The sequence below is a fragment of the Hyla sarda genome, chromosome 11 (genome assembly GCF_029499605.1).
Source record: "Hyla sarda isolate aHylSar1 chromosome 11, aHylSar1.hap1, whole genome shotgun sequence".
Classification (NCBI taxonomy): domain Eukaryota; kingdom Metazoa; phylum Chordata; class Amphibia; order Anura; family Hylidae; genus Hyla; species Hyla sarda.
This window is the reverse complement of record NC_079199.1, coordinates 41,819,614-41,835,287: the sequence shown is the minus strand read 5'-3', so window position 1 is coordinate 41,835,287 and position 15,674 is coordinate 41,819,614. Positions and strand designations below refer to the sequence as shown.

At 42.9% G+C, this 15,674-nt stretch overlaps 1 protein-coding gene across 1 annotated transcript in view; it reads right to left on the bottom strand.

Annotated features, from left to right (window-relative positions):
* PPM1A (protein phosphatase, Mg2+/Mn2+ dependent 1A) overlaps window positions 1–15,674 on the bottom strand; it is a 47,836-nt gene that overhangs the window by 21,877 nt on the left and 10,285 nt on the right. Inside the window, exon 2 of the mRNA XM_056547369.1 lies at window positions 3,624–4,480. Coding sequence (XP_056403344.1) covers window positions 3,624–4,457 — 834 coding nt within the window. The 5' untranslated portion in view covers window positions 4,458–4,480. The remainder of the gene's footprint in view (window positions 1–3,623; window positions 4,481–15,674) is intronic.

Genomic DNA, 15,674 nt, shown 5'->3' with positions numbered 1-15,674 from the left:
AATATATTAAAATATCTGACCTACAAGTGAAAATACACCTCACTAGAAATTCAGATTACAGCTTCTGTAATTTTATTCAGTTTTTGCCTCATTTAAAAAGGGGTAGAATGGGCAACCAAAATATATCCCCTACCCTGTGGATAGGGGATAAGTGTTTGCTGCGAGTCCAACCACTGGGACACCTGCAATCAATCTCCTGTACGGAGTTCAGTCACTTACCTGTCCTCGGCGCACTCTCGCCCCAACCTACAGAGACGAGCAGTCAAACAATTTTAGTTACCTGGACTTTGCCTTTAAGAATTTCACACATTATATATTTTTATATAGAGGTACCTATATCCACATTGAATTTTCAGTTTGACTTACATTAAAGGGTCACACACAGCGCATATGCAGAATGTTTACACTGCCAGAAATCTGCCGGGCAGGAGGAAATACTGTACACTGCGCATTTTGTATTAACAAACATGCGGGGCTTCCCTGCCCTAGCCCTGTGTGTGCAGTGAGATTTGGAGGCAGACCTGACTTGCTGACGTACCATCCAACCTTACTGTGGTGGGGAAGCCCTGTATGTCTGCCTGGTGGATTTCTTGCAGCAAGAAATACGCCGCTTATGCTGTGTGTGACCCTACCTAAAAGAGGTTGTCCACTACATTTTTTTAATCTAATGTGCCCAGACAGCCTAAACAAAACAATTCAATGCTTTTACCCATGCAGGAAATCTTAGCATCTGCTGCTAAGGTAGCTGAAAGTGCTGCTGCATCAATCACTGGATGAAGCAGGACAAAGTTGTGGCCAGCGATTGGCTGAGCAGCGCTGGGATGTCCGGTCAGAGTGAGGAAGGCAAATTAACCCCTTAACCACAGACTTAAATGTACGTCCTGGTTTGGCGGGAATTCCCGCACCAGGACGTACATTTACGCCCTGTGTATGACCGCGAGCATCGGAAGGGTGCTCGCGTCATACACGGCAGGTTCGCGCGGATGTCCGCCATTAACCCCTCCGATGCAGTGATCAATACAGATCACGGCATCTGCAGCATTGCGGCACTTTAATTGGATGATCGTATCGCCTGCAGCGCCGCCGCGGGGATGCGATCATCCAGCATGACAGCCGGAGGTCCCCTTACCTTGCTCCGGCCGTCTCCCGGGGTCTTCTGCTCTGGTTTGCGATCCAGCAGACCAGAGCAGAAGATGACCGATAATACTGAGCAGTGCTATGTCCTATACATAGCACTGCACAGTATTAGCAATCAAACGATTGATATAGATAGTCCCCTATGGGGACATAAGTGTAAAAAAAAGTTGAAAAATGTAAAAATAAAAAAGTAAAAAAAAAAAAGAAGTGAAAAATCCCCTCCCCCAATAAAAATGGAAATTGTCAGTTTTTCCCATTTTACCCCAAAAAGCGTAATTGTTTTTTAAATAAACATATTTTGTATCGCGGCGTGCGTAAATGTTCTAACTATCGAAATATAATGTTAATGATCCTGTACGGTGAATGGTGTAAACTTAAAAAATTTAAAAAAGTCCACTGCTTTTGCCACATTTTATTTAAAAAAAAATAAAAAATGATCTAAAAGTTTTATATATGCAAATGTGGTATCTAAAAAAAAAAGTACATATGACGGCGCAAAAAATTAGCCCTCATACCGCCCTATATACGGAAAAATGAAAAAGTTATAAGTGGTCAAAATAGGACGATTTTAGATTACAGATTTCGTACAAAAAGTTTTAGATTTTTTTTTTAAGTGGTACAAAAATATAAAAGTATCTAGCCACGGGTATCATTTTAATTGTATTGACCCACAGAATAAAGAACACGTCATTTTTACCGTAAAGTGTACAGTGTGAAAACAAAACCCTCCAAAATGTGCAAAATGTTGGTTTTCATTTAAATTTCCTCCCTTAAAAAAAAATATTTTTTGGGTTTGCCGTACATTTTATGGTAAATTGAGGTTTCATTACAAAGTACAATTTGTCATGCAAAAAACAAGCCTTTATATGGGTCTGTACATGGAAATATAAAGGAGTTATGGATTTTAGAAGGCGAGGAGGAAAAAACGAAAAACGCAAAAATAAAATTGGCCTGGTCCTTGAGGTGAAAATGGGCTTGGTCATTAAGGGGTTAAAAAGGTTTTATTAGACAGTCTGGGCACAGATAAAACAAAATTGCACTGGACAACCCCTAAAGTTGATGACACATTCAATTTTGAAAGTTTACGTTAGTCAGACTATTTCAACCATGCTGCTGAATGCTCATCACATGCTTTAAAACATCTTTAAAAAGGTGCATCACTTAACTGAAACCCATAAAAATAAATATAGCAGGGATTACTGTCCACATGCTAACTATACCATTTTTATGTGGTAGCTTTGTTCTGTAAAAATCAAACAACATGTAAAGAAATTTAAGAAAAACAAGGAGCGCCACATAGGGTGATACTGTCCAATGATGTAAGGCAGAGACAGTCAGATATAGACAGGGTGCATGCCCATGTATATAAAGGACAATAAAGTACATAATTTTTACTGACATGTGCCATCATTATCAGTGGATTGATTGCACGATCGAGTGGAAAGTTTTTTGGTTTTCTTCAAAAAAATAAATGTTTTTCATGCATGCCAGTGTCAGTGGTGCATGGACAGGCATCTGCTGGGCCACTAGGCACAATGCCTCTCTGCCCCTTGATACACAGGGCTCCCCTGCCATCTGTGGCCCTGTATGTTTTCTTCACTTCTGCATTGCAAAAGAGGATTACAGAACAAGTGTGGCCTAAGCCAGTCAGAACCATCATAAGTGCGCCATAAACCTCAATTATGGCATATGCAAAGGCAAAACAGACAGGGCCACCATCGACAGGTGTTGTATGTTAAAGGCCAGGGCGACTGATTAAGAAGTAGAGGTGTGTTGCAAGCTAGGAGCACTGTAGACAACAGACCACGCCTCCCCAACAATGTAGGATGCATGAAAAACAATTTTTCACAAAATAAGGCCACCAAATTACATAGAATCTAGTGTATATTTGTGGGACAAAATCTGAATGTAATTTTTACACTATCAAGCAATGTGTCATCTGCAGAAGTCATTTTCTGTGCATGTAGTATAGCTCATAGCTGCTATACTGTTGAATACAGTATCCAAAAGATGTCCTCTGCTGCTCCATGCATTGCCTATGGAAGCGATTGAGATACGCAAAGGCAGCAAGCTTTATAATGTTTATGCATTTATGTATCTCAATGACCAAAACTGATCAATCTGATCAAAGTCAAAAACTGGAGTGATTTGCCCATAACCAATCACAGCTTTGTTACCATCACTCCAGTTTGTCACAAAAAGATTGATAAACCTGGCCAATGTCCTTTTGCACAGAATAAACAGGTTGTCATTTTTTTCCCCCATATATCCTTTACTTCTACTTCCTGTCCTACTGGCATTTCCTTAGAAAAGGTTGCAGGTCATAACATAAGAAATACATTTCAGTAGGTCTTCTATACGTAGGAAGAGGATATAGCAACTATAACATTTACATTATTAATAAAGAAGTCTATAGCTATCTTTTAACATTACCCAATGTAACCTGGAACTATGTCTGCCAACACAAAACAAAAGTTATACAATACCTTGTACAAGCAGGTGTCAACTATTTCATTGCATACTTTTTCAAGGTCATCAGTAACTTCAAGTCTGGATCTTACAAAATCGCATAACTCTTCATTTCCCATGACATCCCATATGCCATCGCAAGCAAGAATTATGAACTGGTCATCTTCTTCTGATCGCTCAATTTCATAAACTTCGGGCTCTGGTGAAACAAGCTGCTCTGTAGGGCCTTTTCCATGGACACATTTGTAGTCAAAGTCACCTAGAGCCCTTGAAACGGCAAGAGACCCATTTACACGTTGAATCATTACAGAGCCACCAGCATTCTGTATACGCTCCTTTTCAAGGGGATTACTTGGTTTGTGATCCTGTGTGAAGAAATGAACTTTCTTGCTTCTACAAAGTAAGCCTCTGGAGTCTCCACAGTTGATAAAATAAATGTGATTAGGCGAGATCATAACACCTACAGCTGTTGAGCCACTTCTATCAGCACCGTGTTTCTTCTCAGAGATAACTCTCATGTGTTCATCAATTTGAAGAAAACCTGTTCTGATTCCACTTTTTACACTTTCCACAGACAGCTGTCCATCAGTCCCCTTGAAGTCTTGGTTGCTTGTAATGTGATCAAGCAAATGCTCACAGCAGTATTTGGCAACCTGGGAACCAGCGTGACCATCATATACAGCAAAGAAAGACCATCCATCGAGTCCATTTGGCAAACCAATCACAGCTGTATGTGCATCTTCCATTTCAACCCTCCATCCTTGCATGCTACTTAGCCCATAACGCAATCCATTTCCGTGCCCTTCGGCATTATGTTTTTCCATCTTTGGCTTATCCAAAAATGCCCCCATTGTCTTTCAAATTTTATTCAATTCTGTAAAAGGCAAGGAAAAAATAAATAAATAAATAACATGATTCAATATCTGTCATTGCCCAGCACAAACAAAGTTACAATTGCATCAGAAAGAGTAATGAATATATAATATACATTCAAAACAAAAAAAAATAATTTTTTTCTTTATTCTTGCCACATTATCTGTGAATGAGGGAGGAGAACGTTAATAGAAATCAGATACCTTGGCCTTAATTGATGTTTATCTGAGAGGACAGGAACATAAACAACTAGTAATAAGATGGAGCCCAGCCACAACGAAACTGAAAACCTTTTCCTGCAGCGCCCCTAGAGACAGAAATGTAGGACCCAGAACTGTACATCAGTCTGCAGCACCTATCATAACAAGGAGCTGACAGATTAGCTGAAATGGGGTACTCCGGCCCCAAGATGTCTGATCGCGGGGGGTCCCGCCGCTGGGGACCCCCGCAATCTAGCATGCAGCACCCACCTGTAAGCACTGCAGGAAGCGCCGAAGGCTCTCAGTGTTGTGCCTCCCGACCACAGGGACGGAGTATCGTGACCACGGGGACTCCGCCCCCATGTGATGTCAAGGCCCGCCCCCTCCCATATGCAAGTCTATGGGAGGGGGCGTGCCTCTGGCACTGGGTGACTTGAATGTGTGCAAGGCATTATAAAATCTGAGGATTACCAACGGATTTTGGGTCGCACTGTACAGCCCAATGTCAGTAAGCTGGGTTTGCGTCCGAGATCTTGGGTCTTCCAGCAGGACAATGACCCCAAACATACATCAAAATGAACCCAGAAATAGATGGCAACAAAGCGCTGGAGAGTTCTGAAGTGGCCAACAATGAGTCCAGATCTAAATCCCATTGAACACCTGTGGAGAGATCTTAAAGCGTACCCGTCAGATTCAACAAAATTATTTTTAATATATCACTCCGTACCTAATCCTGACCATGTACATCTTATTTTTATGCGTCTAGCACCTTTATTTATTTATTTCACTTTTAAATTTAGCTCACTAGTCCGAATTCCTCCCAAAGGGTGGGGGCGTGGCCTCACTGTGCAGGTCTCCGCCCCCTCCCTCAGTATGCTGTCTGCTCACATCTCCCCTAGCATTAGCAAAACTACAACTCCCAGCTTGTCCTCACAGACAGCAGCGGGACACAAGCTGACAGTGGGAGGATTTTTCCTCCAGCTGTAAGCCCTGCGCTCACAGCTGTCAATCAAGGAAGTGTGTCCATGATGATGCATGGACACAGCAGGACTAGTATGTGTCCAAGCAGGCAGGGGGGGGGGCAGTTTGATTGGCTTTTTCAGTATAAAATACTGAAAATGTTCTAATGAAAGCAATTGCAAAACCTATTGGTTATACATGCTTTACAACATATCAAAAGTTTTTGTATCTGACAGTGCCCATTTTCACCTTAAGGACCAGGCCAATTTTATTTTTGAGTTTTCATTTTTTCCTCCACGCCTTATAAAATCCATAACTTTTATATTTCCATCTACAGACCCATATAAGGGCTTTTTTTTGCATGATCAATTGTACTTTGTAATGAAACCTCATTTTATCAAAATGTATGACAAACCCCAATTTTTTTAAAAAATTTTTTAAAGGGAGGAAATGTAAATAAAAACCCCAATTTTGCACATTTTGGAAGGTTTCGTTTTTGCACTGTACACTTTATAGTACAAATGACGTGTTTTTTATCCTGTGGGTCAATACGATTAAAAATGATACCCATGGCTAGATACTATTTATTTGTTAAGCGGTACAAAAATATCAAACTTTTTGTACAAAATCAGTAATCTAAAATTGCCCTATTGACCACCTATAACTTTTTCATTTTTCTGTATATAAGGCGGTTTGAGGGCTAATTTTTTGCTCCGTCATCTGTACTTTTTATCAATACCACATTTGCATATATAAAACTTTTAGATAATTTTTAATGAATTTTTTGTGAATAAAATGTGACAAAAGCAGCATTTTTGGACTTTTATTTTTTAAGTTTACACCGTACGGGATCATTAACATATTTTGATAGTTCAGACATTTACACACGCAGCAATACCAAATAGATTTATAAAAATAAAAAAAATGTTTACGCTTTTTGGGGGTAAAAATGGGAAAAACGGACAATTTTCATTTTTATTGGGGGGGGGGGGGGTCACTTTTTTATTTTTCATCTTTTTACACTTTTTATATCCCCCATAGGGAACTATCTATAGCAATCATTTGATTGCTAATACTGTTCAGTGCTATGCATAGAGCATAGCACTAATCAGTATTATCGGTCATCTTCTGCTCTGGTCTGCTCGATCTCAGACCAGGGCAGAAGACGCCAAGAGACAAACGGAGGCAGGTGAGGAAACCTCCACCCGCCATTACAGATGATCGGATCACCGCGGCAGTGCTGCGGGCGACCTGATGATCTATTTTAATATGCGCATTGCCGCAGATGCCGTGATCTGTACTGATCACAGCATCTGAGGGGTTAATGGCGGACATCCGCGCGATCGCTGGCAGGCTGATAGCAGCCGGAACCAGCCGTGTATGACGCGAGCACCGCTCCGATGCTCGTGGTCATACACAGGACGTAAATGTACGTCATGGTGCTAAGGACCGCCAAGCCAGGACGTACATTTACGTCTGTGGTCATTAAGGGGTTAAAGTTGCTGTTGGGAAAAGGCGCCCTTCCAATAAGAGAGACCTGGAGCAATTTGCAAAGGAAGAGTGGTCCAACATTCCGGCTGAGGTGCAAGAAGCTTATTGATGGTTACAGGAAGCTACTGATTTCAGTTATTTCCACAAGGTGTGCAACCAAATAGTAAGTTAAGGGTGCCAATAATTTTGTCCAGACCATTTTTGGAGTTTGGTGTGACATTATGTCCAATTTGCTTTTTTCCCTCCTTTTTTGGTTTAGTTCCAATACACACAAAGGGAATAAACATGTGTATAGCAAAACATGTGTTACTGCGATCCTTTTCTGTGAGAAATACATTTCATTTTCTTGAAAAATGTCAGGGGTGCACACATATACGGCCATGTCTGTATTTACTTCATACCGGTGAATGGAAGAGAGCCACTGACATGCTAGGCCACTTTTCTATTCCTTTTTCTACCTGAAAGCAGCTACTGCCTCACCAAGCAGAACAGGGGTTGGAGGATTTATGACATATTGTGGTTATATCATAACATTTTTGAGTAGGAATAATCCATTAGACTTTCATAATTCACAATTCACAATTTTACATGAGTGAACACCACCCACTAGGGTTTCACACTTTGGGGAAAATGTGCGATTATGGAGGTAAATATAGCAATTTCGATGAGATATGATAAATGGTGAAATCCCTCCTATTCCATGTCCAATCATTATAATATAGACTAGGGCTGGGCGGTATACCAGTTCATACCGAATACCGAAATTTTTGTGCTGCGCGATATGAATTTTAACCCATACCGCAATACCGGTTTGGCCCCTCCCCCTCGGGAATGAATGAATCAGCCCAGCGCTGCGCTGCCCCCACATCGGGGAACTAATCCTGTGTGACCTGCGAGCGCTGTTCTATTCGCCCCCCCCCCAATTAATTATTAGCCCAGCGCTGTCCCCATCAGGGTACTACTCACATGTCACCCGCATGCGCTGCCCTCCTCGTCCTGCTTGTTGCGGCCGCCGGCGCTGACACTCTATACCAGTGGTCTCCAACCTGCAGACCTTCAGATGTTACAAAACTACAACTCCCAGCATGCCTGGACATCTTGCGTTTCATCTGCTCGTCTACATATGTGCAGTGCAGCCCAGTTCCTTCAGCATGTGTCTCATTTTTTTAAATTGCAAAACACTATTCTGTTGTGATATATTATGGAGACCCACTACCCACCAAAAATGCCTCCATGCAAAGCCAAGCATGTTTGTCACAATCTGCTACTATTTGTACAAACATTCTGACATCCAGTCAGTCGACTATATCATAACTCTCAATTACATGAGCAGATTAAGGTAGAGTACTTTCTACAGTGCTAAACATATACAGTATGTCCAGTAACCCAAAGCTGTCCCGGACAGGAGGGATAGCTTTTGAAAAATTGTTCAGCTGCCCCATAAGCTAAAATAAGGCATAGTTCCAGACCTATGGTGGCTTTGCTGAAGTAAGCATGCTGGAGACAACCGTGCCAAACAGGTCATACAGACCAAATCTGGCAACATGAAAAATCCATTATGATAAGTGGCTAAAGTAAAGGAACAATGTAGTTTGGGTGTTATAATTATTAGTTGGTTTTACAACAGACTACGTTTGCATTTGCAATTTAATTGCAATCAGAGCTATAACATGTACTTTCAGACAAGCCTCCACCCCACACCAAACTGTTCAAATAAAGAGTTTATCTTAAAAGTGCATAGTGCTGTAAGCTCTGATGAATATCCCTTCCATAATGACGTTGTCCTGGTTAAAGCAGCACTACAGGTTTTTTCCCTTTAAAGGGGTTCTCTGGTACTTCGACATCTTATCCCCTATCCAAAGGATTGGGGATAAGATGCCTGATCATGGGAGTCCCACCACTGGGGACCCCTTTGATCTTGCACGCGGCACCCCGTTTGTAATCAGTCCCCGGAGCGTGTTCGCTCCGGGTCTGATTACCGGCGACCACAGGGCCGGGGCGTGTGACGTCACACCTCCGCCCCGTGTGACCTCACGCTCCGCCCCTCAATGCAAGTCTATGGGAGGGGGTGTGACAGCTATCACGCCCCCTCCCGTAGGCTTGCATTGAGGGGCGGAGCGTGATGTCACACGCCGTCGGCCCTGTGGTTGCCGGAAATCAGACCCGGAGCGAACACGCTCCGGGGACTGATTACGAACGGGGTGCCGCGTGCAAGATCACGGGGGTCCCCAGCGGCGGGACTCCCATGATCAGGCATCTTATCCCCTATCCCTTGGATAGGGGATAAGATGTCTAAGCACCGGAGAACCCCTTTAACACCATCACTAGTACTAGAGTACTCTGTTTTATTTTAGCAAAGCTGGATTATGAGATTTATTACTATATGTCTCAGGAAGTGGTCTTTCCTAGGTGAGCAGACTTTCTGTAAACTACAGAATGACATCACCTATCAGATCAATCCTGCTAGCGTAAAAAAACTCTCCCAGCTCTATCTGTATACTACAGCTGCTGCTCTCTCTTTGGGATCAGGATATATAGCATTTTTGCTGTGATTTTCCAAAGATTGCAGCAAAAATAGCGCTATTCAAAATTCACACTGCTCAATGATTTTGAGGTGGCCTTTTCAGAGCATTTTTTGTCTGTGCTAACATACACTAACCTAAGTGACAAATGTGCTATATACCTAGATTTAAACATAAACAATATCCCAGGACTGACCAGTCTAGAAAGCACAATTTTTTAGTAGTGTGCGAGTACAAAAATAAACTAAAGAGACAACATTAAGGGGGTACACTGGTGGAATTTTTATTTTATTTTAACAAATCAATTGGTGTCAGAAAGTTAAATAGGTTTGTAAATTACTTCTGTTTAAAACTCTTAAACCTTCCAGTACTTATCAGCTCCTGTATGCTCCAGAGGAAGTTGTGTAGTTATTTCCAGTTTGGCCACAGTTCTCTCTGCTGGTACCTCTGTCCTGTCAGGGACTGTCCTGAGGAGGAAAGGTTTGCTATGGGGATTTGCTTCTACTCTGGACAGTTCCTGACATGGACGGTTCCTGACATGGACAGATGTGTCAGTAGAGAGCACTGTGGTCAGAATGAAAACTACACAACTTCCTCTGGAGAATACAGCAGCTGATAAGTACTGGAAAGCTAAACATTTTTAAGGAAAAGTAATTTACATAGTTAAATTGTCCGGCACCAGTTGATTTGAAAACATTTGTTTTCCACTTGTTTTTCACCAGAGTACCCCTTAAACACCTTTTGCACATAGGTTTTTTTTTTATTTTTGCATTTTCATTTTTTCCACCTCACCTTCTAAAAATCATAACACTTTAAATATTCCACCTACAGACCCATATGAGGGCTTGTTTTTTGAGCCACCGATTTTACTTTGTAGTGACGTGAATAATTTCACCACAAAATCTACAAAAATAAAAATGTGTGGGGCAAAATTAAAACTAAAAAAAAAACTCCCGCCATTTTGTAACTTTTTTAGGGGTTCATGGAATCTATTCCCAAATCAAGCATTGAAACTGATTAAACAATGTTCCACAGCAGGGAAAGAGTCGGCAAAGCTCTGAGAAGCGGGGCACACCAATGAGAGGCAACTAGTTTCCCGTCACCTGCGGACACTTCTTCCGGCCAAGGTGCACCCGAAGTCTGCATCAACGAGTACAGCTGTCTGCAGTCAGCATTAATGTAACAAAGCTACTATTGGGAGAGCATATTATAGGCAGCGCCTGATCTGACTTTATTTCTGCTACTTTTGACAATCTTATAAGGGAAGTAGTTATATCAAATGTATTCACTTTCGTTTTTTTTTTTTTTTTTTTTTACACTATTTAGTCCCCACAGGGGACTATAACATGCAATCTTGAGATTGTATGCACTGTCCAATGCTATAGCATAGCATTGATCAGTGCTTGATTGCTCTAGTAGGCTTCCTGGAGCATAAGTCGGATGGCGTGGAGGGCCTCCCACCTTCCTCTCAGCTAATAGAGACACTACACTTTCACTGCGGTGGTCCCCATTTGCTCCGCTAAGCTGCCAGTGTTTTTTTCTCCCCTGATGATCGTGGCCTCTAAGGGGTTAATGCCAGACATCACCGTGCTCTGATGTCCGGCATTAGCCACGGGGCCTGGCCGGACCACCCGACTATGACCCACGCTCAGCTCCTGAACTCGAGTCATAGAAGGGGAGCAGGAAAAAGGGCGTACAGTCCTTAAGTGGTTGAGGCAATGTTCATTCCACAGAAATTCAGCTGGAAAATTCAGCAAAATTTACTGAACATGTGGCCCCATTCACATGGAAGACATGATTTTTGTAAAATTTCTGCAGTAGAATAAGACCTGCTTTTAAATTTTGCAGAATCCCATTATACTCAATGGGACTTTGAATGTCAGCAGAATTATGTGCTTTGAGCACACAGAAATCCTGCCAAATTCTGCAAACCTGCAAAAATCCCACAGCAAACTTTGCAGAAAGGAACCTGAGCAGAATTTCCGCCATGTGAACATAGCCTAAAAGGGTCGTGTCCCGTCAACATGCCCACATCTCCCCTTCAATTAGCCAGAGCTGCTCTGTAAGACCTGCTTCCACATGGTGGACTCAAGACAACCATGTATTACATCTGGATGGCCACTATCTAAAACTACTTTTCCCCAGAATAGCCATGGCAAGGGCTTGTCTGAATAGCTTAGAGGGGCTGCCTTATCAATGTAAAAGGATAGAAAGGAATCCAGAATTCACTTAAAAGCTTAGTTTTCACACAGGTCACCAAGGGCAGTAGTACAGAAGTTAGAAAATGACCCATAATAGCAAACACATTTTCCTGTAGTTTTGGGTCAGAGTACCATACCTTGGCAAAGCTGTATTCTGGGCTAGTATTAACCCCTTAGGCAGCATCAACATACGATGCTTTTGTATGTCAGGGCCATCACATAAAAGGCTATCGGCAGCGCTGAGTGCTTCAGCTGCTGCCAGATAGCCGTTTATGGTGCCCCGTGTGCTCCGGTGATGGTCTCCTACCTGTCCTCAGGGCTACGGAGCTTCTCTTCACGATTCCCTGCATCGCCGGTGCTCTCCATCGTCGTCACCACGTTGCCACGCACGCAGTCCTGTCATCCAATAGGAGCGGTGTGCGTAGTGACAGTGACGTGAGAGCGACAATCCCGGAGAAGCAGAGACGTCCGGAGCGTTAGGGATACCACGGAGACGCGGCGACAGCGATGGAGGGCGACATCCAGGGCAGCGGTGACAGTCCAGAGTGGCGGGGACAGGTGAGTACAACTTCCTATACTTTACATTGCATGGATCCCTCAACATACATTACCATTGTATGTTGAGGGACCACTGTATGTTTACAATTGGCATCGTATGACCCCTATAACTTATTTTTCCGTGTACGGGGTAGTATGAGGGCTCATTTTTTTGTGCCGTCATCTGTAGTTTTTATCGGTACCATTTTTGTTTTAATGGGACTTTTTGATAGCTTTTTATTAATATTTTATGGTATATGAAGTGACCAAAAATGCACAATTTTAAACTTTGGTATTTTTGTACGTGTACGCCATCGACCGTGTGGTTTAGCTAACCTAATATTTTAATAGTTCTGACATTTACGCACGTGGCGGTACCACATATGATTATTTTTCTTCTTTACTACATTATTTTATAAAAAAAATGGGAAAAGGGGGGCGATTTTAACTTAATAGGGAAGGGGCTAAAACATGCAATCTTCTGATTGCAATGGCAAAACACTGATCAGTGTATGCAAAGCACTGATTAGTGTAACCGGCACTCTGCTGCTCCTGCCGATCGGACAACGTAGAGGCAGATGAGGACCCCCGTCATCCGGTAAGCTGATCGGGACATCGTGATTTTGTCGCAATAGTCCCAATCAGCTCCGCTGAGCTGCCGGGATTCTTTTACTTTAGTTTCAGATGCCGCAATCAACTTTGGTCGTGGCGTCTTAAGGGTTAGTGCCAGGCATTGGCCCGATCGGCCGTGCCCGGCATTAGCCGTGGGTCCTGGCTGCCTGTAGCAACCGGGACCCACCAGGTTTAACCCGTCCTCTGTTGGTGAGAACAGTTTAAACCCGATAAGCGGGACCAGGGAGTACAGGTACGCCACGAGTCCTTAAGGATCGGGGATGCAGGGTGTATACGCCCTTCGTCTAGTGCTGGCTGGTATGACCAAAAATGCATATCATGGTATTTTTGCAAGTTATGGCGGTTCCACTGTATTTGAAAGTATCCCTTTCCCCCCCCCCCACCGAGGGACAAATCATATACGACCCCTGACGTCAGCGCCGCTTATGAATATTCATCCCCCCCTCCCTCCAGCTCTTCTTCTCTTCGCCGCTCCTAGCTGGAGGGAAGAGGGCGCTGACATCCGTGCCAGTTAACCTGCAGAAGCCCCGCCCATGCCAGTTACAGCAAGATATACACATAAAATAAAACTACAATTGCGGGTGAACGGCTGGGCGGATCCGGGTAAGGTAGGACTAGATGGAATCAGCGTCTCCCGTACTATCCACCAGTACCTGCAGATAGTGTGGGAGAAAATATCTGACAGTTTTCCTATAAGTTGCAAGCCGGAAGCTGTCACCTCCCCCTGCAAGCGCTAAAAGCCAGGCTTTTAGCGCTTGCAGAGGGAGGCAACAGCTTGCCGCGGCTCACATCTCATTCATTTAAAGCACGGCCCGCAAATCATACATTTAAAGCACGGCCCGCCAGCGGCCGCACCTCATCTGCGGCTGATAATTCATTCATTCGAGGGAGAGGTGGGAGGGGCCCAACCGGTATTGCGGTATGAGAAAAATTCATATCGTGCAGGGAAAAAAATTTTGGTATTCAATATGAACCGGTATACTGCCCAGCCTTACCTGCGTCCCCAAGAGGTTAACACATGATATTGAGTAAGGTTGTTCACACAGAGATGCCCTCCGGAGGTACTCTCTTTCTCCTATTCTAATTGTTTTCCCCTTTCTCCTCCCACTATAATAAATGTATAACAATAAAATACTTATATGACTAACTATGAATAAAAAAAATAAAAAAATTCTGTTTTCTCAGTTATGAAGAGCTAGATGCTGTAACTGTAATGTAATATCAATGCAGATCCGCGGCCGTGGCGGGGGATAGAGCGGGTTGCGGCCGAAGCAAAGATATATTGTTTTCACCAGTGTGCCTCCAGCTGTTTCACCACTACAACTCCCAGCATGCCCTGACAGCCAATAGTTGTCAGGGCAAGCTGGGAGTTATAGTGGTGAAACAGCTGGAGACACCCTGTGTAGATGAACATGAACTAAGGGCGGAAGTGTCGGCCCCAGCAGGCACCAGTGACATCGCGCCAGCTGGCGAAGTCTGCCTGGTAGTGAGCACACTACTAGGCAGACAAAAAGCCAATTTTAATATAGTAAAAAAAAAAAAAAAAAATAAATAAAGGCAGGGATAGATGGACAATAGGTAGTGACAGAGAGGGGGGGGGGGGGAGAAAAAATAAAAATAAAAAGGATGGTGGGAACTACCCTTTAAGAGTTTTCTGTTAAATGTGGGTTTTGAAAATCTTTATCCACTTGTATTGCACAGCAAGTTCAAGGTCAACAGTACAGAACCTGCACCACGTCACATCAAAGCTCAGCCTTAGTTCACACTGAGAATTTCCAATTGTTTTCAATAGGATTCTGCAGCAGAATTTCTACAGTGGAAACTAAGCAGCAGAATCCCATTGACAGCAGTAGGAGGCTGCTTCAAAGTGGATTTCACCCAGAATTTCCCAGTAGAAATTTCCACAGAAAAGAATGAACATGTTCACTCTTTTAGTGTAATTCATTGCAGGCTGCACTGAGAATCTTTACCCGGATTTTATCCAGGAGGAAATGCTCAATAAGAACATACCCCAAGGCTAGTTTAAATGTACATTTTTGTGTTTCTATGTTACAGATGCAAGTCCCAGCCTGACTTCTCTGTTTCCCAAACTGACAGTTGTCAGTCCAAATCATTAGAGTCAGAGTCAGGCTGATACTAGAGTCTGTAATAGCCAAACAAAAATGCATATGTAATACCCTCATATGAAACCAGCTCAACTGTAAATACATTAGGCCTAGTTAATACACTACACTGTCCATCTTCATGACAAGTCTGTTTTAGTAACATACTTCATAAGGCTGAAAAAAGTCCAGAGTCCACCAAGTTCAACCTATAACCCTAATGAGTCCCTATTGAGTTGATACAGAGGAAGGCAAAAAAAAAACCTCATACAAGAGGTAAAAATTCCTTCCCGACTCAAATATTTGCTTTGTGGGTTTGCATCTGATTTTTGAAACGTAATGGTAGGACAGGAGAGAGAACAGAGGAGTGCCATCAGAAAGGAGAGAGAACAGAGGAGTGCTAGCCCACCCTCACTTACTGAACTTTGCCAATGCCTGTGCTTAAAGCTTGGACAAAGCCATGATTTTCACTGTACATTTTACAGTAAAACAAGAAGGATATTAAAAGGGGGACTCCAATGGCCAGTGTTCGGAACATTTTGTTCCAAA